Source organism: Penicillium canescens (assembly GCF_028828765.1).
Source record: "Penicillium canescens strain IBT 15451 chromosome Unknown utg000001l_segment0_segment0, whole genome shotgun sequence".
In the NCBI taxonomy this organism is placed as follows: domain Eukaryota; kingdom Fungi; phylum Ascomycota; class Eurotiomycetes; order Eurotiales; family Aspergillaceae; genus Penicillium; species Penicillium canescens.
Window position 1 is genome coordinate 463074 of NW_026703963.1, and position 24347 is coordinate 487420.

The following is a 24347-nucleotide window of genomic DNA, read 5'->3' on the forward strand; positions in this document are numbered from 1 at the left end:
CGAGCAGGCCTATTGCATCAGTCGTTGGTGGGTTCCGTGATTAGGTGGTGAGGTCGAGACGTGTTGTTTGTTATTTTCCTTCCGGTTTGTCTGTCGACGACGCTCTTGTATATCTGAACCCCGGTAAAGACTTAAGACCTGAGATGTGGACTGCACAGTTGAGAAGTGCGAGGTTCGCCGAAAGAACGGACAGGACAAATCGGATGGCATCCAATGTCCCTGGGCGACGTGATGAAGAGACAAACAGAGAGCAGCGGAGGAAAGATGCCAGAGCCACGGAAGAAAAGAAGTGCCTAGATGCTCCGAGGTTATTGTTTGGATGCACGAAGAGACTGGAATGACAGAGATCCAAGGGGTGTAACCTGCGGTATGTCTATGCCTCTCGGTGTTTGGGACTGTAGATCATGTATAGTTTGTTCTGTGTTCAGCTGGATAGCCTGCTGAACTGTTATACTGTCTTAATTTTGTTTGATTCATCCATGCAGATGTATTGGTCGTGCTTTTGGTGCCAGATATCATCTAGTCTTCAACCGCCCTACGGTAGGGCCAGGGTGTTGAGGGCGCGACATTCCCGTTGCCCAGGGCAAGGAATGGTCGACCATGAATGCTGGCCGGAATCCTAGGATCAGCATTGTCACTTGTAAAGCATCAAGTACAAAAATATTAAGGAAAGGGCAGTAAAGCCGGAAGTTGAGTGTATACTTAGAGAGTTGTCAAAGCCAAGAGCGAACACGCGGGTAAGCCATCCGCCGAGGGTTACGCTAACTTACCACTCAAGCCAACCTCAACAAATATAACCACCGACAGATACCCTCAACTAGCCAATATCGGTGGGATTCACCTCTAATTCACTCACAGCCAGCAAATAAAGATCTTCGGCCATTCCCGTACACGCGTCCCGAGAAATCTCAAACCCCAACGTCCAAGGCTTAAGAATGCATCCCGGACAAGCTGTCAAGGGCAAGTCCCCTCCATTCCGTTCCAGCAAGTGTCAAGTACTGTGTAGCAAGTAATATCCACAGCTCCTTACACAAAACACTGCCTGCATACATGATAAAAACCACATATCCTCATTGTATTCTCGTAGGGATAACTGCCTAGCAGGAACAGGGTATGAAAAGCAAAACATGCTAAAGCATTTCATTTCCACATCAAGGATCAAATCACAAACTCCCATTCCATTTCGATTGCCATCTGAATTCGTATCCATCCCCTCATCGCGTCGCAGTGCCGCTGCAGTAATGCATAATCTACGACTCAACAGCCTTAGCCCGCAATCCGACAATCTTCTTCTCAGGCGCGTGAAGGGCCAGAATCCAGTACTCAATGCGAGTAGTCGTAATCTCAATACGGTAAACCTTCAACTCCACAGCTTCCTGCGTGGCATCGGGGTTATTCTCCGCAGCAGCGGCCCGCACTGCGCCGAGCACCTCGGGGTATTGATCTTTGGGGTCGAAGGAGGTGAGCGGGAGGGATTCGATAGAGCGGGAGAGGTCGTTGGATTCGGATATTAGGCTGGCGAGTTCGGCTAGAAGGGGAGCGGGGAGAGGTTAGTTAGCTTGCTTGTGGTTATGGAATGGGGGTAGATGGTGCATTTGAGAGTGAGCGTGGGCGTGAGCATGAGAGTTTAGGTGTAGGTAGCTGGGTATGGCCATGCGGGGAAGTGATGTAAACGTACCAATACTCGGCCAGGTATCATCCTTTGCGGCATCCCACTTCAGCACCACGGGGTCAAAGGGCTCATCTGTGTCGGAGACGTAGTAGGCGTTGACGTTCTTGAGGGGCTTGGGGATGGAGAGGGAGCTGTCGACTATCTTGGTGCGCAGGATGTCCGAGGATTCTTGCGTGGTTTGGGCCTGGCCGTCGCTGGAGTCTGCATTGGCCTTGTTCAGGAACGCCATATAGGCGTCGTCGGAGGACATGGTTGAGAAGGTTGAGAAGGAGGTAAATCGGGAGGGAAGAAGTCGTAGTGTTCGGTTTGAAGGGAGGTGGTTTGTTTGGTACAGTTGAGCTCTGGGTCGAGAAGAAGGATGGAGGAGACGACTTTGAGTTGCGATTTGGAGAGGGCGATTATTTGCGCGAGTTGGGGAAACGTGTGGGATGACGCAATGGATCTTGGACCGCATGGCGTTTTCACCTGTCAGACTTGGATTTGATTGTGGACAGGGAGAACAGAGATAGATTGGGTTTTGGCGTTAAATGTATGTAGAAATTAACCGGGTAATGGACAATTATATGTATTTCGGCTGCTTACAATATGCTTGAACCAGAAATATATATCCTCCCGCACCGTGAATATATATTCATTAACATAACACGATGGAAGAAAACAATTTGACGGAATTTTCAAAATACAAATATAATTTTCAATAGTCTGCCTGTTATCCTGACATATAATCTTAATGTAAACTTTGATCCATCTACGAGTATGTCTACACCAACAAATTGTGAAGGTATTCGCTTTTTTATTGAATAGGAAACGTTGAACTATCACCAACCATAGCCTGGAACATCTTAAACAGTCTCGATAAGGTCCTTCTTGAGGGTACCCATGAAGGCCTTCTTCTCCTCGAAGGTCTGGAAAGCACCGTGACCGAACTTGGAGGAGGTATCGATCCACTTGAGGTCGACCTTCTCGGTAGCCCTGCGGCTGGTCTGGGGGTAGAGAGTCTTGCGCAGAGTCATGACACGCTTCTTAACACCGGGAACGGAGCCCTTGACCATGACGAAGTCGTTCTTGACCTCACCGTAGTGAACAAAGCCACCCATGCTGAAAAACAGTTAGTCAAATCGATCAACGGAAAAAGAAATGCAAGGAAAACATACGGGGTGATCTGCTTCTTGGAGATGTCGAACTCGGTGGAGGCGTTGCCCTCGTCGGAGCCCTTGCCAATGCGGAAGACCTTGTGGTTGCAAGAGGTACGGTGGTGGTAACCACTCTGACCAGCACGGGCGACAGTCCACTGGACGTGGTTAGGGTGCCAGGCACCAATACAGGCGACCTTACGCAGACCCTTGTGGGTCTTACGGGGCAGCTTGGTGGTACCCCAACGGGAGGTGACACCGGTGAAACCGTGACCCTTGGTGACGGCGATGACATCAATCATCTCATCCTTCTCGAAGATGGAGTCGATGTCGATGGTCTTCTCGAAGAGGTTGCGGGCGAAGTCAACCTTGTCGGAAACGGAACCACCGTTAACCTGGATCTCCATGAGGTGGGCCTTCTTCTGCTTGATGGGGGTCTGGCGGATCTGGGTGTGGGCGAGGACACGGACGACAGTGCAGTACTTCTGGATGCGCTCAAGCTCGCGGGTGATGGAGGCACCGGAGGACTCGGCGTGGGACTTGGCGTACTTGGTGAAGGCCTTCTTCTTGGACTTGTACCAGTTCTTGTAGAAGCGACGCTTGACCTCGTCGCTCAGGTGCTCAGCCCAGACGGTGGTGAGCGAGCGGAGACCACGGGGAGTCTCGATGTAGCCAACGACACCAACGGCAACGAGCTAAAAAGGAGTACCTGGTTAGTTTGTCGTTCAACCAATTTTTTTCTTCACAGGAAAAACCTACAGGAGGGGTCTCGATGACGGTGACGGCCTCGACGATCTCCTTCTTGTGCATCTTGGCACCGGGACGGTCAAGGTCACGGACAACGGTGGTCATACCGGCCTTGTAGCCCATGGAGGCAGTAAGGTGGACGGGCTTCTTGGGGTCATCCTTGGGGAAGCTGTCGCAAAAGTCTCAGCACACAAATCCACACAAAATCTCTCGAACTCCAGAAATGACTGACCTCTTCACCTTACCACGGTGACGGGCAGCGCGCTTGCGCGGGAGGTAGGCAAGGGAGCCTGAATAGAGAGTTAGTTATCGCACACAGAATTGAGGCCGAATTTTCGAGATTTCGACATCGAGGAAAAAGTTGATTACGAACCGTGCCGGGGCGCTTCGTACTTGCGGTGACTCCTGAAAGACGAAAGCAGGTCAGAAATTGCATTCACAGTCGATATTATGAGGGATAGACTCACATCTTGACCCTGGTGTCGTTAGTCGTCGAGGTGGTGGGAGTGACGATCTGAAAGTGTCGAAGTTGATTTTGCACGCTTGGTGTGTGGGCTAACCTAAGCGAGACTCTTGGCGCGAGTACGGCTTATCTGGGCTTAGTGTTACCGCCTGAGGCACCCCACAATCACTTGAAATTATCTAAGCAGCGAATCCAGCCCTGGATCACGTGCCACTCCCACATTTTCCCCTGGATTTGATGGGTCTCTGTTGAGTGCCAAGGCAAATGGTGTGAACTGCTTGTACATAGTGGACCAAAGTTATCTTACACGGCAATTGCGACTACAGTATGAATTTTGAATTTGGCCGTCTTACATTTTCTTGCTCTATCGGAATCAATACATGTAAGATAGGTTCATTTAAATCTGCTGAATCCAAGAGTATCGAAAAAAAGATTTGCCAAGATGCCTCACACACCATAAGTAATCACAAAGAAAGGAGACTAAGAAATCATAAGAGAAGAGAACGAACAGACAAGCCTACAGCGCACGCGCTCGAAGCTAGTCATCGTAACTCGCACATTCATACCGTACATCACACACTAGGAATAAGAAGGACATTGAGGAGAAAGAGAGCGAGGGGGGAATTGGTTTGGGTGGACAATATCGTATGTGGCCTGGATAAAAAAGACTTTTAAGCTGTCTCGACCTTGGAGGGTGTGCCTGGGCGGGCAGTGCCGTTAGCCGGGTTGCCAGCAGCGCTGCCATTTGGGCTGCCCTTGGATGCAGTGGCCTTCTTCTCTTCCTCCACGTCGTCGTCGTAGTCCTCATCGACGTCCATCTTGCGCGCCGGTGGCTCGTGAGCGGGAGGGGCCTCGGGACGAGAGGGCTCTTCCTTGACCGGGGTGTTGGCGGAAGGAGGAACGGAGGGAGGTCCGTTGGACACGGGGGGAGCGGAGCCCTCAGTCATTGGGGGAAGACTGGGGCCACTAGAAGCGTGGGGTGGCATGTCTTGAATTGAAGGCAGAGTAGGAGGGTGGTGCGCAGCTTCCGAAGGGTGATAGTTCTCGTTGGCGCGACGGGCATCGTCGCGACGGGCCTCCGAAGAGCTGCGTCGTTGCATCTCACCAGGAGAAGGCATACGAGCGGGTGGGCTGGCGCGGCGGGTGTTCTGGTCATCCAGACGGGCACGGCTCTCCTCGTTAGCGAGCTTCTTCACAGGGCCGTCCGCTTCCCACTCGCGACCGCGCTTCATCGCAGATGTAGGGCGATCTTCGCGATCACGAGCGGCAGCGTCAGCTGCGGTGGCTGCAGAGGCAGGAGCCGGGGCACCAGAGGCGATGCCGGTGGTGTTAGGACCCGGAGCGGAGGGGGGAAGGGTAGGTCCGGGGTGGTACTGCCGGCCGGGGTAGGTCGATGCCGGCGAAGCATCGCGGATAGGACGAATTTCAGTCGGAGGAGTGAATGGACGTCCTTGGTAGGGAGGTGGAGGAGCAGCATTACCATTGGGACCAGGGGGACCAGGAGGCCCGGGAGGACCAGCAGGGGCAGGAGGCAGACCTCCGCGGCCAGCACCAAAGGCATTTCCGCCGCTGGGGGCACGTTCATGGCTCGGGCCAGATGGATTTCCGATTTGAGGAAGAGTGTGTTGCGCCGGGTAGGCATTGGGGTCGCCCATGTTTGGCGAGCGGGGTGCACCGCGAGGATCGGGGAATGCGCGACCAGGCTCCTGACGAGGACTCTGCGCGGGAGCGCCAGGGATCCGAGCATCACGAGGGTCGAGGCCGTTGGCAGTGGGAGCTTGGGCCTGGGATCCCAGCTCGTTGATTCCACGGTTCCAGTCGGGAATCTGTCGGGGAGGAGCAGGAGCCTGGGGCGGGGGACCGATCGGGGCCGGGGGAGGAGCTGCGGCACCCCACTGAGGCGCGGGAGGCTGGCCAACACCAGGTGCCTGGTAAGCCTGGGGATGGACGTCCTGGGGCTGAGGAGCAGGAGCGTTGTTCTGCTGAGCCGAGCCCGACAATTGGCTCTGGAGCAATTGCAAGCGAGCCTTGATGTGGACATTGGACGGGTCAAGATCCGCGGCGCGTCCGTAGGCGTCAAGAGCATCGGCGATCTGATTGTTGCAAGATTCGTACAATGTGCCCAGATCGTACCAAACCTCGGAGATGTAGGGGTTCAGGCGGATGGCACGGGAGTAGGCATCGAGGGCGTCACGGTATTGGTTGATCTGGTAGTAGAGGACACCGATCGAGCACCAGAAGGTAGGGTTGCGACCGTCGCGATAGACTGCCTGTTGGTAGGCCTCGTATGCCTTGGGGTATTTCTGCATCGACATGTAGCAGCGACCAAGAAGGTACCAACTTTGAGCATCATTGTTATCTAGCAAGAGGATCAATTAGTATCAAAAATTTACGATGATTTGATATGTGCTCACCAGCATTGACAGACTTCTCCAGGAATTGGATGGCCTTCTCCTGGCTTTGGAAGGCGCTGCTCTGCTGGTGGTAGAGCCATCCAAGCTGCTGGAGAACCTTGGCGTGGTTAGGATCGCGATCCAGAACGCGTTGGTAAGCGGCTTGAGCTGAGTCGAACTGAAGCCTGAGTCAGTACAATGAAGTATGAAGATGTGAGTACAATAACTTACGTCCTTCTGTTGCTCGTGAACGTGACCAATCTGGAACCAGATATCTTCCTCAGTCAGGGGGCGCGGAGGGTCGCCAACAATGTATTTAAAGCACTGTATAGAAATTAGTCGCAATCCGAACTATGCAGTAAACCTTTACATACCTCCAGACTTTCCCTGAACTTCTGCTGTTGCTTGTATATTATGCCGAGACGGAAGTAGATCTCATTCGCCTTCTCGAATTCGGGAGACATGCGCATAACCTGCGAGAAGGCCTCTTCGGCATGGTCGAGAGAACCATATCGATCGTACAAGATACCGATTCCATACCATAGCTTGGGTTCCTAAGAAAGAGTTAACATCACTAAGCCACAGCGGATAAAGGAACCGCATACCTTAGGATCCCGCAGGTGGTAAAGAGCTTGCTGGTAAGAGGTGTATGCCTCTTGCAGATTGTCCATCATAAGGTGGCAGTGGCCCAAACTACCCCAAGTTTCTCCACTGCTCGGGTCCAGCTTCAAGATGTTTTGCAGGTACTCGATCGCTTTAGGGAACTGCTCCTTGGTTCGGAGGATACACGAGATGGCGTTCATGGCAGGGACGGACCACTGGTTATGGCGCAGAGCCTGTTCATAAGCGTTCATCGCACCCTCCAGATCACCCATCAATTCGGTCAAGCTGCCTACAAACATTCATTGTCAGCTTTACTTATGTGGATGCGGGGAAAAAACCTACCTATTTGTAGCCAAACTTGTTCATTGAGACTGGCGATCTTCTGAGCGGTGGTGAGAGGACCAGGCTTCTGGGCCTGAACTGGAATTGCTGTCATGTGGCCATTGGCCTGGGCATGCGCTGCGAGATGCGCATGGTGTGGAGCAACGCCCGCGGTAGGCGAAGGTTGAGTGTGAGACATGGTTCCTGATGATGGAGCCAAGGTGTTGATTGTTCAGTTCGTACCGTGTCGCGACCGAACTCTCGGAAGGGTTTGCGACACGATGATGCAATCCACGGTCGACACCAGAAGCACGAGGACTGCGCGTACTAGATGCTTAGGCGCAATGTCCAAACCCCTTGGAAAGAAAAAGCGTCGCAATAATGATTCAATGTTCCTCACACGACACTTTCCAGCAGTGAAGGGTGCCGGATCGGAAAAATAGATAGGTAGCCCGGTGAAAGAGTGTGGGCGCGAATGGCGGGAAAGGGGAAAGGTTACAACAAGCTTAATGCAAGCTGTAGATAAAAGAAGAATGAAGAAAGATGTGGGGAACGGGGAATTGAAGGAGGATGAAAGCCTAGGGGGGGAAGAGAGGGAAGAGTCGAGGGGCTGGCAGGAAAGGTGAATTTCGCCAAGAGCCGCTAGTGGTTGCGCAGCTCCCGGCCGTCACCACTGATTAGCTAACACCAGCTGACTCCCAGGAACGGCTTAGTGCGGTGGAGTCAGATCTGGAGGCGGTTATTTCTTTTATTTTATTTTATTTACAACGTTCGTCAACTATATAAAATAAATGTCATGGTTGTAATGAAAAATACAGTAGTTATATACTGCATTTATTTTCCTAATATCTAGTCATCTATCATACACAGAACATGTTCAATGACAATCTGTGTCCCAGTGGGTCTTCGGGGTGGGCTCCCCCCGTGGTTGCGCTCTAAGGTACGTTAGTGCGTTAGTGCGTTAGTGCGACTGTTCTCCGTGCCACTCCGATTTTAGCCTAGTCCACAGGGCCTAAACTCACCCGGCATGACTGGCCCGTGCTGCGGCATTGGGCTCGATCCTTGCCCCCTTTTGCTGGGTAGATCCTCTTTCTCTTCTTTATTCTTTATTCTTTTTCCTTCTATGTCTCTCGTATATCGGCATTGGGCCACATATCGTTTCCCGATCTACGTCAACTGCAGCACAGACTGACCAAACTCGGAAACGTGCATGAAGCTGTTGAGTGACCCTGTTGTCCCCCCCTTGTCTTTTTTTCCTTTTTCTTTTTGCTTCCCACCATTTCTCCGGATACAATCCAAGTAGCCCACATCCCCCTTGTGTAAAGTACCCTGCAGGGTTCCTTGACTTGCATACCGCGAGACCCCCTAGTGCATTTTGCCCCTTCCGTCATGGCGCTTCCCGTTACTTACCCAAAGGGGCTTAGTTCCCTCCGCAGTCTATTTTTTTTCGACAGCCGCTACATCTCTAGCCACAGATCAGCCACAGGGCACATTTTTCCGGCCCTGAAGTGGATCGAGTGGAGGAGCAGTTTGAACTGAGAATTCTAACGCACCTCCATAGTGGTGTCGTCATGTGGAGAAGGCTTCAACTGAGCTTCTTTCTTCCTTGACTTGGGGTACTGGCAAAAAGTAGATCAAGTCTGTACATACTCACGTCTTCTCGGTACCTGGATGCCAAATATGGAGTACTTCACTATATGTACAGTACTGTACAGAGTAGAAATTACCCACTACAGCACCCCTGGGCTATATGGCTCCTTATAAAGCCGGCTCCGGCTCCACTTTGGGTACGCCTCATTTTCCATGTCAGACAGGGTTTGCTAGCCGAGCCGCCGTTGTCTCTGCCGTTCCCCTTGTGAAACAGAGGGGTTCCTCGGTCTTATATATGTATACAAAAGTAGCTCCCACAACCCTGGGTGACACAGCTGGTCCTATAACCTGCCGAATCCTGTCACTCGTGTGTGTCAGTTGTCGCTCTACCCCCACCCCCTCTCCTGAGTCCTATGTCTCGTCCCCTAGTACTGCATATTGGATCCCATGTGTACCCCCTCCATCCCTACCATGTCTGAAGTTCCCGCCGATCAAGCAAATCAAAATTAAAAAAACGGAGCTCGCGGAAGTGACAAGTAAAACCGGCAACACGGCAACGCCCCCAGAAACAGAGATCAGCCGCGCGCATACCACATCCACAGTGGAGCCCATTATTCACCCACATGTGTCCCGTTAATGTACAGTAAATAGTAAAAGCCCCTTGCGACGGGTTTTCGCAGACACCATGCTCCGACGTGGGTATGACCGTGCGACACGATTCATCGAGAATGCAGGCTCCATAGGTGATCCGCCACGATCGCCTATTGGATTTTAAGTTTCCCCGAGGCCAGCGTGGCTTTGACGGAGGATAAATAGAAGGCCAGATGTCCATCGCACCTACAGATCTCAAAAAAGCAACCAAAATCATAAATTTACAGTGCGCTAGTGTCTGCAGGGATTGTACACTGGGATCACAACAAAACTCGAACTCCTCGAGTATGCTGGATAGTTAGCATGGGGAGATTGGGCAGTCTTATTTCCAACTAGTCCTGCACCTGTTCACAGAGCTGGGTCTGGTCTTTGTGATACTGCTGGTAACCATTTCTTTCTTGTGACTCATGTGCTGATACATACAGTAGGCACAATCTAGATGTTTGTATTTATTTACATATTCTAAATATCCTAAGTCTTAACAGGGTCAATTGTGGCTCCCCAATTACCTAGGCCTATTGTTACTTCGGTGCGTACATTTGTTCTCGTGTCAGCACATTCAGCCCATCACATCGCGATCACTAGGGCCACAACTGGGTGGCTGCAAGCCTCCGCCACAAAATGAGCATAACCGGATTTTGTGGCCGCTAGGGTTGCAGGCGTATATATTCGCCATGTTTATTTCCCTGGAGGTACCCTTGTTTGCCCTTTTTTTTTTTTTTTTTCTTTTTTTACTCCTTTCTGTTTTTCCTTACCTCTTTTCTTTTTTAAAACCCCTGGAGACCATACAGGTATGCTACAGAAGCCATTGTTATACGTCATCCACGCGATCCTCCAGGCGGCCGCAGAGGTTAAGCAAAGGAAATCACGCTTCGTCTCGAATAGATACCTGGGCACTGCGACAACCTAGGAAACGACGCAGCAGATCGGCTGGTCAAGGACGTGGCGAGCCTGGGCAAAACACGCCCCCTCCGCCCTGTGCTGACAAGGAAGAGGGCGCTTATCGGAGACACCATTCACGTTCGGTGGGAGCGGGAATAGAAAGCATCGACTAAAGGCGGTTACCCGCGAAAAATCGATAGCATTCTACCAGCAGCCTACACTAAGAAGCTGTGTAGGAATTTCCTTAGGGGTGATGTACCTACTGACTCAGCTATGCACAGCCATAATTGGTTATCCACCTATGCCAAGACCTTCGGCTTCCGCGACGATGATCAGTGCGTGTGCGGCGCGCAGGAAATAGTCCCCCACGTGCTGGTAGACTGCCTAAATTTGAAGGAAGTTCGACATAAGTTAAAAAGTGAAGCTAGTGACGCGTTTAACAGCGTGTCGAGTCTGCTGGAGGCTCAACTGAAGGTAAGAGAGGTAAACCAGACACTGTCGCGCGGGCTAGGACGGTCAGGGCCTTGCTAGACTTCGCTGAGGCGTCACAACGATTCAAAAGTAGCGCACCATGAGGGCCGCCTAACAACATGAGCGGCAACTGGGCCACTATAGGTCTTGACGAGGCTCTAAGTTCGTTTTCAGGAAGTGGGGCATCACACGCACATACACTGATATATATAGTTGCTGTAGCCTGTGTGTCGCTTTGCGAGTTGGATCCCAAGGTCGTGCAGGTGATGTATATAGATCTATAGGAATGTCTGCCTGTCAGCTGCCACTCCGCTAGGCAGAAGGGAGTTGAGCTACTGCACCTATAAGTAGCTGGATTTTCTCTCATAAGATAAAACATTATCACACTTGTACCTCAATCCAGGGTCCAACTTTGCGAGAGGTCGGGGTAAATGAAATCTACTACTACTACTACCACTACTACTACTACTGTCTGTACATGGCTGGCGTTCAAGGTTCTAAAACACTGTCTCAATATGTGACATAGGGTCCGTAGAGCGAAACATAATCTATAGGAGGATTTCCCTGCTACAGATCTGGCACGTATAGCTCCAGTGGAAATAATTATTCCAATGATTAGACCGATGTCATGGGAAGGGTCTTAAACGCTCTTACGCGTAAGCATATAACATTGGTGACACATTCAAACCATACTTTGACGATTCCTTTAGGACGGTTTCGAGGAGCTCAAACATAGCAACGTGCGTATTTTGAATTGAATAACGTACCGTTATGCACGCCTCAATCGGCTCTTGACAAGGAGGTATTCCATCCTGACTGGAAGCCCAGGCCAGAGTGGAAGCGCCATAGAGGCAAGGACTTTGTTGGGAACAAATGTTGCGTTTTCAGGAGCCCGGATGACCGACCCAGACCTTAATCTTGACGAAATGCAACTGAAGGCCTATTGAAGGCTTTTCTTTGACCCGGTGTTCGAGAATGATGAGATTTGTTGGAAGTACAAATGGAAGCCTCCGATTTCCTGTATCACGAACAAACATGCTTTGGAAACACTGAAGCCTATGTGCATAACAACTTTGCGTCGTTGACCGTTGTCAGCTGTAACTTCATCCATAGATTCATCACACTGTGCGTTCAATGTAGTCCTTCTGGATCTGGAAAGAGTTTCCGAACAGTGCATTGATCCGCGAGATTCAAGAGGACCAAATGAAATCGGCTCCTGTCGACCTTGGACTGTTTGTGTGAGAATTCAGGTATCTCTGATCAAAATTCACCCTGACTTGAAAGGATGTGTGTTCCTGTTTTAGCTATTGTACAAAGGTGTACTCGAGGCTGATTTCGCTCTTCATCTCTTCCTGTTGTCATGACAGACGCATGTCATTTCCAGGCTGTCTGTAGAGTGGGATAAGGCATATCCATAAAACCCATGTATCCACTCAATATATCTTCCGTGCTTATATCCCATAGGGAGTCCGGCCATGAACCAGTTCCATATACCGGTGCCCCTTGTGCGACGCCATAACCTTCACCCATGAGGGAAGAGTCCTGAAAAGATGAGGCACTAGGAAAAGTGGATGGCCCAGGGCCGCCATGAGGTACTTCGGAAAGTGATGCAGGACTGTCCTCGGGTTGCACTAAGTGATACTTTTGCTCGAACCATTCAATAATATGTCCCATCCAGACCTCGTAGAAGTGGTTGGAGTGCTGCTTCACTTCTGTATCCACTCTATCCTTACTGAATCTCGCGAGGTGGTGAAGCACTCCCCGCAGCACTTGTCGCATATTGAGAGCTGAGCACAGATCCCCCACATGCTGGCTGCGTGGGGCATATTCTGCACCCATCACAGCAAGTTTGCAGCCCAGAACCAAATTGAAGCCTGTGTGTAGCCATTGCGCATGATTGATTGCTCCATAGCTTTCCGGGGCGAATGTGAAGAAAAAGTCGAAGAACTTCTTCGCTCCGGTGAGACCACGACTGAGAAACTCCACCTGAAAGGGGGATAGGTCCAAGCGTTGATGACCACTTTGAAGATGCGGTGGAAGTCCAGCATCGGAATGAGAGCGAGGTATTGATGAAGCAGGCTGATTAGGTGTTTCCTCCTTATCAAATAAACAAGCCTGGCAAAGGAACAGCTGTAAAGTGTGTAAGCCAAATTGTAAGAGAGCTAGCATTTTGTCGATAAGAAGTTAGCATCACATGCGTATTCTTCTTGAGAGAAGAGTGCCACTCACAATTGTCAGAAAACTCTGTTGACAGTTTCATCTTATATTGATCGATCTCGGTTTGGAATCCATGCATATCGGCCTCTCGCACTGAACTTGCAGTATTGACCACAGCGTCATCGATCCGCTCGAAGATTCGTTGCAATCTGACTAGTTGTATCAAGTATCGATCGCTGGCAGTTTCGGCATTTGATAGCAGTTCAAAAGCTTGTTTCTCGATATATGGCAATCGAGTCATCATGCGATCCTTTTGCAACACTGTCGACCGACTACACGATTCAGCCCTGTCAGCGAGATAAAGATAATGTGGGTCTTATTACTGACCATGAAGATAGGATATAGCATCCAATCAAAGCTCTTCTTTTGTCGTTCACAGATTGTTTGGTACTGTATAAATCTGATGCTACCATGTTCACGGCCATCCGTGAGTAGAATGACTGGGTTTCTGACACTCGGTCGAGTCGTAAATCCCCAACGACACTCCAAGCAAGATGAAGATAGCTAGAGAATCTCATGTTTTCGGACTGGTGTTGTGACCTGCAATAAAAAGCATTTGAGTCAGTATTATCTTCTGTTTTAAAGTGATATGGGGATCAATGACCATGCCAAAGCGATGAGGAGTCCCTGTAGCACGTCCATGGATGGATTATGGGAGAGTATCATCCGGTCAGCCACAGCCGACTGGAAAGCTCCTTCAAATACCTGCTGAGTGGCGGTGTTTTGGCTTAATGAGACCTTGAGAATAGCCAGCAACAAAAATGGCTTCTCTGCTCGTAGCTGATCGAGCGTCGTTTCGGGTGCGATTAAAACGAATGGAAAATATGGCATCAATTTGTGCCGGAAGGTGTTGAGTATAGTGGCCGCATCATCATAACTCACAACTCCACGGTCGATAACATCCTGGGACTTGTCCTGGTTGGGGTGAGCTTTTGGCTCAGGATTAGGTATGCCACAAACACCGGGTATAGTTTGGTGTTGATTAGCTACCCGTGACAAGAGTTGATCGACCTTTGCTTCAAGAGCCTCGACTCGTCTGTTATTTCAAGCTTTCATCAGCACTAGCTTGAATACCGCTAGTCATGGAATTCGGAGCCTTACGTCCCTTTCTTCACGGGGTTGTAGCGTGCCCGAGCGGGCCGGAAATAGCACTCTTTGTCCAGGCGTTGGCATCTAGATCTTACATTAGCCTTTTGTCTATGCATCCTCAAAAGAGCTCGTCGACCGTATTCATAGTGCCACTACTTACCGATCGCATGCCGAAGAATCGGGGGCTCGGACACATCGGATTTTACCGCGAGCACAGTTTTGGCACGTTTTAATATTTCCCACCGTAGGAGACGCCATTTTCCGATTTAAGTAAGGCTCGTTTTGTACCTATAAGGCGTAAGAGCAAGGGAGAGGGCAGGCGAAGAGGATAAGGACAAGGATACGGACACGGACACGGACAAGGACATGGACAAGGACACTCCGAGTCTTGGCATCAACCGGCAGGCAACGACTTATATCGGACCCACTTTAGCGCTATAACCCTACCTTCGAGCTGATGGCAGCGTTGATGGTTGGTTTAATTCAACATCGAAGGATTTGGGTGTCAGATTACAGCAACTCTTGAATCTAAAAAAAGGCCACACAGCCTCATATGGGCTTCAATGAGTAGATAGGCAACGTGGAACACCTTGGCAGCACTTTGTAGATCTGGAGATAAATAGTGGCAGTTTATCATGGTTCTACTCAAGAAATTAACTCACTCACGACCTCTACAATCTTGCTTTTCTTTGAAAAACTACACGTCTTTCCACAACCTCTATACCAGACATCCACTATGGCCAACACCGATGAGTGTACCTTGCAAACATGTCCGTTAAGCGCTGCTTATATCGAATATCGGCCTAATATGCCCGGGAATATGGTTTACCTTGCGATTTTCGCAGTCTTGATGGTTGGACAGGTCGGTGCGGGCATCAAGTATCGAACTTGGAGTTTCATGGTCCCAATGGCTGCTGGCCTTATATTAGAGGTGATAGGATATTTGGGCCGAGTGTTCCTACACAACAATCCATTCAATTTCGATGCTTTCTTGATGTAAGTTACTACTTTCATCACACTGTTGGAATGGCCCTAACTGTTAACGATGTAGGTATTTGATATGTCTCACAATTGCACCAGCATTTTTCACAGCTGGCATATATCTTTGCCTGGGTCGTGTCATTACTGTTTACGGGGAGGAATTCTCACGCTTGAAGCCGAGAACTTACACCTACATCTTCGTGGCCTGTGATTTGATCTCTCTTGTGTTGCAAGCAGCTGGTGGTGCTGTCACCTCTATCGCCGATGAAAGATCCCTTCGGGATACTGGTGTCAACATCATGATCGCCGGGTTAGCCTTCCAAGTCGTTTCCTTGGTGGCATTCTCTGTTCTTGCAATTGAATATGGAGTCCGGGCTGTACGAGCACGACGAATGCATTCTCAGAAGCGACGAGCAAGCTGGAAGAGGAGATCATTCTTGCTAGGTAAGTACATCACGTCCCGACTCTATATCATGAATGACCCACTTACTGGATATTAATATTAGGCTTGGCAACCGCAGTTTTGACTATAGTGATTCGGTCTGCTTTTCGGGTAGCTGAGCTCCAGAGGGGTTTCGACAGTAGTCTTGCCAATGACGAGGTAGCGTTGATGATTCTCGAAGGCGCCATGGTTTCAATTGCGTGTATTTGCTTGACCGGCTTGTATCCTGCTCTGCTTGTGGGCAAAAATTGGAAGACACCCCGAGCGCTTACACTGGTCTCGGATTCGGAAACAGAATTGAATTGAAACATGGATGTCATGGTTTGAAAATGAAGGGAGGTTTGAGGTATAGAAAATGCTACAAAGGGACCGAGAATCCCTATCAGAGATTATCGCGATTTGTGGCTCGTTTCTGGCTGTGCGTGAAGACACTACCATTTTCGTCAACCAGTCTGCAAAGTTGTTTCTACTCAGAGAGACGAAAATTGGAGTTTTTGTTAGAGGTATAGAAGCTGAACACCGTACAAGTTTCTCTCCACTCGCTCTCTCGCTCTCTAGAAGCCACGTTCAAGACACTTTGATGCGACATCTTTCAACTTAAGTTTCCTGGATTCCCGATAGAGAAAGTCATACCACCTAGTCCGTATCCACTAGCAATTGCAAACTATGCGTGTTTCTATTGGGTTGTTCACGTTCACCATACCGGATGCCATAAAAAAGGATTTCGACGATTTTTCCGATACTACAGGCTAGCAATTGAAAGTAACCCCATTCAAGTATACAGTTCACCTCTGATATTTAGGCCTATGTTGAGCCTCACGAGAAGATTTCATCAAAGGGAGAGACCGGATTCGGTTTTGAATCAGACATTAGTGGACAAAGTCTGGAGTCCATGTCTTGAAATCCTCGAGGAGCATAGCCGTTCGGTCATCTCGTTAAACTGGGCGCAAGATGGAAGCCGACTCGGATCAGCGTCAGGCGACAAAACCGTCAAGATCTGATGAGGGGAATCCTACGACTGTCATCCTCGGTTTGTCTTGCTCGATCCGCCTGAGCTCATGAGGAGTGCTGAGGTTGGATGGCTTATTGGTCCTGGGGCTAGTGCTGACCAGGGGATTCCTTGGGGTTGTATTAGTTGGATTATACGGATGGGAGGCTTGGGGGATTTGCGAATAGGGAAGGGTCGCAGAATATTCTTGACCTGCGAAGATGAGGGTCGCACATCTTACAGTTCCCCACATTCACTCTCTATTTGTTGATTCCTTTGAGCTTAACTAATCACAATACTCCCTAGGGTTTCGCTGTTATTGAAATCTGATCCCCCACAATCCATGAAGACCAGCCCTGATCTTCATGGTTTGTTCTGCTTTGGTCTGGTTGAAATCTGGAACCCAGAGCTCGTGGCCTTGCAGTACAACATTACAGTTTGACCTGTCTACCATTTATCCTAGAGTTAAATACGTCTCTCCTGCCCACAATTTGTCTTTTAACCCAGATAACATTTTGATTCTATTTCTCCTTACAACTTTGCATCCCACCCTTGAATCATATTAGGATGGCGTGGATACCATACACTAGCTCCATGGGGAACTACTCTCTGTTCGGCGAAGCTTGTCAGGCCACTCAAGATCTGAACTACGATCACCAATTTTTCGGGTATCCACCGGCTCTTTCCCTCGAGAATACACTCCCGTTCTTTAAGGGGAATATCTTGGGTGACCCGTTTGTCCGAAGCCCTCAGCATGAACGACGTGCTCCTACTGGTCTAGGGGGACTTAAACTTCGTCGCCTCCCTTCCAGCACAGCTAGTCATCCATCGATCAAGTCCAACGAACCCATTCTCTCGGTGGAAGATACCACCACCGAGCCAAGTGCCATTTGGCTTCACTCGCTGTCATCCACGCCCTCTACAGATAACAAAGGACAATACTTCCAGACGGCATGAACATGGAATCCCCTTATGCGCCCGCTTGGAACGAGGTAAGCGGTGGCCAAATTCTACGGCTGCAAATATCCAAGTGCTTACAAACCGACTTCCTCGAAGAAGTCGGGGGTGAAATGCTTACGACGGGCACCCCTGTTAAACAGCTTTTCAAAGACTCCGATGTGAATGCACAAAAGATTGCCTCTAGAAAGAAATCCCCTCGCCCGATACGTCAGTAAACACCTAGGACATTACCCTCCAGGATTGCTGGGCTCGCATCTACACTCCCCCGTCAGAGACAGACAGCGGGTCTGTGGTTGTGTTCATTCACGGTGGAGGCTGGATTATGGGAAACCGAATATCGAAGATGCGGCATGCCGACGGATTAGCAAGTCAAGTGGTATGAAAGTTGTTAGCATCGGATATCGACTGGCGATCCATGAACCATCTAGATCGATACTTAGAAAGCATGTTATTTTACTGGAACGATCTACAATAGTAAAAGAATACTCCCAGACCACAGCAGCAATCGCTTGGCTGCAAAGCCAGACAAGTATTTAAGGAAGTACATTGAATTCTACAGGTGGCCATTTGTATCATATCGTACTTCGTTTATTAACTACCATGTCAGAAACGCACAGAATGCCCAGTTTCACGTACAAAAGCAAAAAAATAAAAATAAAAAATAAAAAATAAATAAATGTAACATCGATCCCCCGTTTCGATAACCAATAGTTCTAAAGTCAGATCCGTCACAAATTGCCTCACGACTCCTTCACGTGGACCACGACCTTGCCTCTCGCTCTACCCATTTTCAGCCTCTCAAACGCTTTCGGCGCGGCATTGAAGTCGAAAGTCGAGTCAATGACTGCACGTATCTTTCCTTCTTCCATCCACGCCGCGAGCTGGTCGAAGTCGGCGCTATTAGCCTTTGCCATGACAAAAATGTATTTTCTTTTTCCGCCTCCAAGAAAGCCAGGGAGCATCAAATTGCCGATGAGCTGTTTCATGGCGCTCAGACTCATTCCCATACCGACTTGGATGAACTTGCCGCCCGGTACAATGAATGCGTGCGACACTCTGTACAAGTTGGACGGGGATCCTACATTGTCGAGGATCAGATCGAAAATTTGCCCCTTTCCATTTAATTGATCGATTATTCCGGCCGATTGGTAGTCCAAAACCTCATCCGCGCCTAGACTCTTGCACAGTCCAACATTGGCTGCGGAGCAAGATGTCGTGACGTGACATCCAAGCGCCTTCGCAATTTGTATCGACACTACACCGGTGCCTCCAGATCCACCATTGATGAATACTTTGTCGCCTGCTTTAACATGTGGTTTTAAGCCTTGGTATGTTGTCATCCCAACGGTAGCGATGGAGACCATGTCGTCGGGTTTGAACCCATCCGGTACCAACGCAAGCGCATCTTTTGAGACAGGGACAAATTGGGCAAGAGCTCCATGCCCAAAAACCCCATTGCATGAGCCGTATACGATATCGCCAATGCGAAAGGAATCCACCTGACTACCGATCTCAACAACGCGGCCACAGACATCTAAGCCAGGCGTAACAGGTGACCGGAATATCATCTTTGTAAGAAGACCAACTTCAAGGATCTTGTAGTCAATGGGATTGAGCGCCGTGCTGTAGACCTCAACAAGTACCTCGTTGGCTGTGATTTTCGGTTTGGGAATTCCTGAATCAGGCAGATAAAGGTTCTTCTCGATTGGGCCGCCTGAAGACCGAAACTGCCATGCTTTCATTGTCGCCATTGTGGGTTACGAGGAATTTCGAAAAGAGTGCAATAGAAGCAAGATAGGAAATCAGAACGGGGAGGTTTGGTTGCCTTGGTATTTCTCAGATCTATCGTCGCGACATATATACCCACAGTAACTTAGCACCACTCGGAACGTCGGGGCGATCGCCCCCCGCCGATCCCGAGATTGGTCATCTCATACAATAGGAGGTATGATGAACCGGCTGTTCCGCGGTTTGGTGATGTTGTCCGTATATAGAAGTCGCTAGAATAAGATGCCTATATTTATAAGCAGATTCATAAGAACCGGAGATGCCAAAGAGGCGGAGAATCCGCGAGATGTAGAGGTGTCAGATGTATTGAGTTTACAACAATACATAATCTAAATAACCAGTCTTATCTTAATTAACTTACTTTGAATGTTCAATCAAACCTCACCAATTTGACTTTGTACTTTCCTACCTCATCTTTTTATCTTTTTAGGGCAGCAGCTCGCACCTCGCGCGTGTTCCAGTGCGGAAGACAATACTATCTGTATTAAGAGGGATTTTCGGATAAACTCCCAATATGCGGAAATGCAAAATTCATTGACGAAGTTTGCTTCTCCTAGTTCGAAAGGTAAATTACGCCTTTGCTCTCATCGCCCAACGTCCGATGACCGTGCTGGGAAATGTGAGAGACGTAGATGTGGATCGTTATAGGTTCGGCAATCCAGTCGAATATAACTCGGGAGATTTACGGGACGGCCATGTGGGACTAGGACGGCTTCGCGCTTGTTTGTACTCAGTTCATACTCCCAATTACATATCTACCGCGCGCTCCCAATATTAAAATTCCAGTGAGCTTACTCTTACCATAGAAACGCAAGTAAAGGGGGCTGTGCCTCACGATTACAGTTTTCCCTCGCAAGTCCTGACCAAGGGGACGCAGTGTATTTGATACATCGGCAAATTTTCGAATATCATTTCTGTCCGCTGCAGGCAACGGGGAAGTAAATTGAAATGGAATCAAAACAGGGCAGGCGTTGGAAGGCCGTCCACATGTACTGGGTGCGTGAAGGACAGTATTTATATTGATCGCAGCTGGTTCTGCGTGGCAGCAGCAGTGGCTGCCACTGAGATAGTGATATTAGAGCCCATGTGCTTGGCACATCGGAGGCCGAACCGCAGTGAAGAAAAAGCGCGACGGTTCTTCATTTTTTCTGGCTCAATTTGTTCACTTAGCAACCATGTAATATCGGGTTTTGGACGGGTTTAAGCGGATTCTGGCTCTGCTTACTCGGAGGCAAACTGGAATTCGCTTGGCAAGCTGCACTCCTCAGCCTAGCCACATCTTTAAATTTGCGGGGTACCCTATTTGGCTAGATTATATGTCGATCGGTAGGTTGCAAAACCAGCACACGGTGAATGACTCGGTCCATCGGCCGTTCGGTCTGATTCCGGCCCGTGGTGCCACTGTTAGATGGGCGAAGTGGGGAGATACTGTTAGTCCTCGACGATTATCCTCACACCAACAAATGCAGTGACTCGGGCGAACTGCCAAAAGAGTAATGTCCGCAAGGAATATAAAGCGGAAATTATTTCCTGAAACCTACGGCATACTCTCGCACTGTCACTCCTTCTCGACATTCGCCTGCATTCGGCCTTTCAGCCAAGATGTCCATCACAGACCTCGTTATAGTCGTCGCCGGAGCCTCCAAAGGAATTGGCAAAGCCATCGCACTGCGTGCTGCAAAGGACGGTGCGTCCGTGGTGATCAACTATTTGACTGATTCTTCGGCGGCAGAGGCTCTTGTGACACAAATTGGCAATGAACGTGCACTTGCAGTGCAGGCGGATATTTCCAAGTCATCCGAAATTATTCGTCTGGTCAAGGAAACTGTGGCACGATTCGGCAGGATTGACGTGCTTATTCCAAACGCCGCCTTCGTACCCGTACGCGGCTTGCGAGATATCACAGATGAAGACTTCGATCGGGCGTTTGCCGTGAACGTTAAGGGACCGTGTTTTCTTGCGAAGGTGGATAGATCTTTTTGCCCTTTACAGAGGAGTAGATTCTGATTACTTTTTAACAGGAAGCTGTCCCGTACATGAAACCGGGCAGCACTATCATCTTCATCTCTACCGACCTTGCAGACTCTGGTTCCGCGCCTCCAGAGCTTCTACTTTATGTGTCCACGAAAGCTGCTTTGAATCAGATGACACGAATAATGGCCAAGGATCTTGCCACGCAGGGCATTCGGGTCAATGCTATTTCTCCTGGGGCAACCAGGACCGAGCTCTTCAACAAGACCAATAGTGTGGACACCATACAAAAGATTGCAAGTCACAACCCTTTCAAGCGAATTGCAGACCCAGATGAGATTGCTGGAGCGGTGAGCCTGTTGTGGAAGGATGAGAGCAGGTGGATTACTGGGCAGGTGGTGAAGGTGAATGGAGGTTCGCCATGATAAACCCACCCACCCATTGTCAGACTTGAGCTTTTCGGGTCACTGGGTGAAAAGTCCACAATATTAGTTTGGGTTTATTGCTAGATTTGAGAAAATAGATCCTGAGAATCACTGTTAACCAATGTTGTGAGGCCTAGGAACGATACTCCTATTATTTTGGTCCTCTTCGTACGTTGTCCGTTACCGATAATCCATAATTCATCAACCTATGTGTTATTATCAGCCAACCAGAGCCGAGGAATCTCAACCAACGGCAGTAAATCAGCAGCAGTTCCCTGGGTTAGCGTATCAGCACGGCAAGCAATCAAGCATTTCTTCCAACGACTCGGGACAGCTGAACATCCATAAAGTAACCGCTTGTTTGGTCCATACTGCAATAATTTGGGAACGACGCGGCGGATCAATTGACCACCAAAGTTGTGGACTTGTGAGGCAGACCAGAAGGGGGGGGGCAGGGGGAGCGCATCGGTGGTCGGTACTCGGCGCTCCGAAATCCCGACATGCGGCACTATCAAGCTAGCCAGGTGTGGGGCCTGTAATGATATGATCTTCAAGAACATGTCTCGGCGTCACGGAAATATGCTCAGGTGAGGGTACAGCCGATAGGGTGTAATCGGCGCGGAGTCTGCTTATACGCTCATTATTTCAAGTCTTTGCAGTTGGTGATCGCTGATATTGCCATTTTATCTCCGCCCGGACTTAAGGGCCAGATTGCTCAGTCTCTGTACTCAACGGATATTCTCGTTTCTAGCTCCTATAAATACTCCACTACCACCTGCATTTGTACCTTATAATAATCGCGTGTCTGTTTCTGCAAAGTACAACATGGCCTTTCCGTACAAGAAAATCATCATCCTGGGGGCCACGTCCGGTGAGTGGAGGTTTTTATTGCAGAAACCGGTGCTTAGCTCTCTGGACAGCAAGCTCATCAGACACTCTAATAGCTCTAATAGCTAACTTATTCTGAAGGGATTGGTCACACGCTGGCAGAACGTTTAATCCAGAACGGCAGCTTTGTTATCGCGGTTGGTCGTCGCAAGGAAAATCTTGATCTGTTTGTGAAGAAGCATGGCCCGGCGAGGGCCGCGGGTATCCAGTTTGATGTATGCAATCTGGATGAAGTCCAGCAGTTCGTGGCCGAGTAAGTCAATTTGATCTGTGGACCTTTGAGTAGCACCATGGGTTGTTTTGCATTAGATGCTGACCAGAGGAAATTCGAACCTGCCAGTGTCACCGCTTCTCACCCGGACTTGGACTGCGTCTTCCTGAACTCTGGAATTCAGCGACGATCTATCTTCAGCGAGCCTGAAACGATCGACATCGATCGCATTCAGGAGGAACTTACGGTGAGCAGACAAATTGCCCTAACTCTCTGCCTCTGTCTACCACGGACTGACATAAATTCGGGTTGCCTAGGTCAATTACACCTCCTACCTTGCTCTAACGAAGGGATTTCTCCCTTTCTTTCAAGCAAAATCGGATATTCCTACATCGTTTATCTTGTAAGTGCGCGCGCGAGACTAAGGAAGAGAACCATTCTCGCGCAGCATATCTTATACTTGTTTCACCACTGACAGATTGGCGCCTCATCTTGCAGTACATCATCAAACCTCGCCCTGGTCCCGATACTTCGGTGCTCTAACTATTGTGCCAGCAAGGCAGCCCTTCACCACTGGATTCTCTGTTTACGGGAACAGCTGAAGGAAACTAGGGTCAAAGTGATTGAGATATTTCCTCCTTTGGTGGAAAGTAAGGCCTCCTCCATACCTTTCTTCTTTACTATCATAGCTATTATTTTCCCTTTACACTACCCATCGCTGAGACTGCATTTTATAGCCGAACTTCATGACGCTAACCACCAACCCGACATGACCAAAAACCGACCGGAGGGGATTCCTGTGGACGAGTTCGCAGACGAGGTAAGCAAGCCCCGCAGGTTTTCTTTCGCCTAAATTCAAGCGAGACTCCTATTTTACCTGGGAATTTTGATTTCCATGCTATCGGTATATTGTTGACTGATTCAATCCTATTCGTTGCGTATAGACCATGCAGAAGCTCATCGCCGGCGACGACCAGATTCCAGTCGGCTTTTCGAGAATTGCATTCAATGGCTGGGAGCAGCAGCGGCAACAGGCATTTAGAAGGGTTGTGGAGATGATGAGGAATAGCGGTAATTGATGATATACAGTTGCACTAGTATGTGAGTCTTTCTTGACTCTGTTTTACTAAGCAAAGGTACTACTCCGTGTTATCTTTAAAATCACAATGTAAGACTTCATATTCTTTGAGATTTACAGATACAATCAATCTTACTAAAGCACTTTCTGCGCTATGCCTAACCCGGGTGGGATTTGCTTTATGTCGCGGAGGGCAGATTAAAAGTGGAATTAACCAAGCTAGCGCCTATGTATCGCAACTGGCCGCTGTCCACAACGCCATTCAGTGCCTTCATTATCTCCTCCCTTGGATCTGTGGCACGTCAACGCAGGTCCCTAGCCGACGGACACTATTCAACTGCGGTAAGGAATGCCTCCAAGACGGTCCCACTCGACTGACCCAG

At 49.3% G+C, this 24347-nt stretch overlaps 9 protein-coding genes across 9 annotated transcripts; 4 read left to right on the forward strand and 5 right to left on the reverse strand.

Moving 5' to 3' along the window:
- Positions 1 to 982: 982 nt before the first annotated feature.
- N7446_000186 (uncharacterized protein) lies at positions 983 to 2186 on the reverse strand. Its single transcript, XM_058508953.1, has 2 exons — positions 1679 to 2186; positions 983 to 1528 (listed from the first exon to the last, which is right to left on the reverse strand). Exons 1-2 carry the CDS (start codon positions 2124 to 2126, stop codon positions 1251 to 1253), a joined length of 726 nt encoding a protein of 241 aa, XP_058377932.1. The 5' UTR covers positions 2127 to 2186; the 3' UTR covers positions 983 to 1250.
- A 328-nt stretch (positions 2187 to 2514) lies between these two features.
- rpL3 (60S ribosomal protein uL3) lies at positions 2515 to 4301 on the reverse strand (the record flags this gene model as incomplete). The annotated part of the gene is made up of 7 exons (XM_058508954.1): positions 2515 to 2770; positions 2827 to 3500; positions 3565 to 3721; positions 3785 to 3842; positions 3926 to 3957; positions 4020 to 4066; positions 4236 to 4301. The coding sequence occupies 7 exons, from the start codon at positions 4299 to 4301 to the stop codon at positions 2515 to 2517; spliced, it is 1290 nt and encodes a 429-aa protein (XP_058377933.1).
- A 385-nt stretch (positions 4302 to 4686) lies between these two features.
- Positions 4687 to 7531, reverse strand: cyc8 (putative transcriptional corepressor Cyc8; the record flags this gene model as incomplete). The annotated part of the gene is made up of 6 exons (XM_058508955.1): positions 4687 to 6374; positions 6430 to 6586; positions 6640 to 6732; positions 6783 to 6962; positions 7014 to 7300; positions 7354 to 7531. The coding sequence occupies 6 exons, from the start codon at positions 7529 to 7531 to the stop codon at positions 4687 to 4689; spliced, it is 2583 nt and encodes an 860-aa protein (XP_058377934.1).
- A 4769-nt stretch (positions 7532 to 12300) lies between these two features.
- N7446_000189 (Zn(II)2Cys6 transcription factor) lies at positions 12301 to 14490 on the reverse strand (the record flags this gene model as incomplete). Its single annotated transcript, XM_058508956.1, has 6 exons — positions 12301 to 13088; positions 13156 to 13415; positions 13471 to 13683; positions 13748 to 14179; positions 14245 to 14316; positions 14393 to 14490. 6 exons carry the CDS (start codon positions 14488 to 14490, stop codon positions 12301 to 12303), a joined length of 1863 nt encoding a protein of 620 aa, XP_058377935.1.
- A 478-nt stretch (positions 14491 to 14968) lies between these two features.
- Positions 14969 to 15961, forward strand: N7446_000190 (RTA1 domain-containing protein; the record flags this gene model as incomplete). Its single annotated transcript, XM_058508957.1, has 3 exons — positions 14969 to 15228; positions 15284 to 15657; positions 15720 to 15961. The coding sequence occupies 3 exons, from the start codon at positions 14969 to 14971 to the stop codon at positions 15959 to 15961; spliced, it is 876 nt and encodes a 291-aa protein (XP_058377936.1).
- A 1249-nt stretch (positions 15962 to 17210) lies between these two features.
- Positions 17211 to 17600, forward strand: N7446_000191 (uncharacterized protein; the record flags this gene model as incomplete). The annotated part of the gene is made up of 1 exon (XM_058508958.1): positions 17211 to 17600. The coding sequence occupies one exon, from the start codon at positions 17211 to 17213 to the stop codon at positions 17598 to 17600; it is 390 nt and encodes a 129-aa protein (XP_058377937.1).
- A 743-nt stretch (positions 17601 to 18343) lies between these two features.
- N7446_000192 (NAD(P)-dependent alcohol dehydrogenase) lies at positions 18344 to 19354 on the reverse strand (the record flags this gene model as incomplete). The annotated part of the gene is made up of 1 exon (XM_058508959.1): positions 18344 to 19354. The coding sequence occupies one exon, from the start codon at positions 19352 to 19354 to the stop codon at positions 18344 to 18346; it is 1011 nt and encodes a 336-aa protein (XP_058377938.1).
- A 1639-nt stretch (positions 19355 to 20993) lies between these two features.
- On the forward strand, positions 20994 to 21787 carry N7446_000193 (putative oxidoreductase, short-chain dehydrogenase/reductase family; the record flags this gene model as incomplete). The annotated part of the gene is made up of 2 exons (XM_058508960.1): positions 20994 to 21356; positions 21413 to 21787. 2 exons carry the CDS (start codon positions 20994 to 20996, stop codon positions 21785 to 21787), a joined length of 738 nt encoding a protein of 245 aa, XP_058377939.1.
- Positions 21788 to 22612: 825 nt separating this feature from the next.
- N7446_000194 (uncharacterized protein) lies at positions 22613 to 23965 on the forward strand (the record flags this gene model as incomplete). Its single annotated transcript, XM_058508961.1, has 7 exons — positions 22613 to 22658; positions 22757 to 22928; positions 23016 to 23133; positions 23204 to 23289; positions 23385 to 23536; positions 23624 to 23706; positions 23831 to 23965. The coding sequence occupies 7 exons, from the start codon at positions 22613 to 22615 to the stop codon at positions 23963 to 23965; spliced, it is 792 nt and encodes a 263-aa protein (XP_058377940.1).
- Between the last annotated feature and the right edge of the window lie 382 nt (positions 23966 to 24347).

Bases quoted from the DNA above. Each gene is read 5' to 3' on its own strand.
- N7446_000186 (XM_058508953.1), bottom strand. From the start codon at position 2,126: ATGCGGTCCAAGATCCATTGCGTCATCCCACACGTTTCCCCAACTCGC. The intron at 1,529-1,678 runs GTACGTTTACAT...CTCCCCTTCTAG, and splicing joins TGATACCTGGCCGAGTATTG to CCGAACTCGCCAGCCTAATA.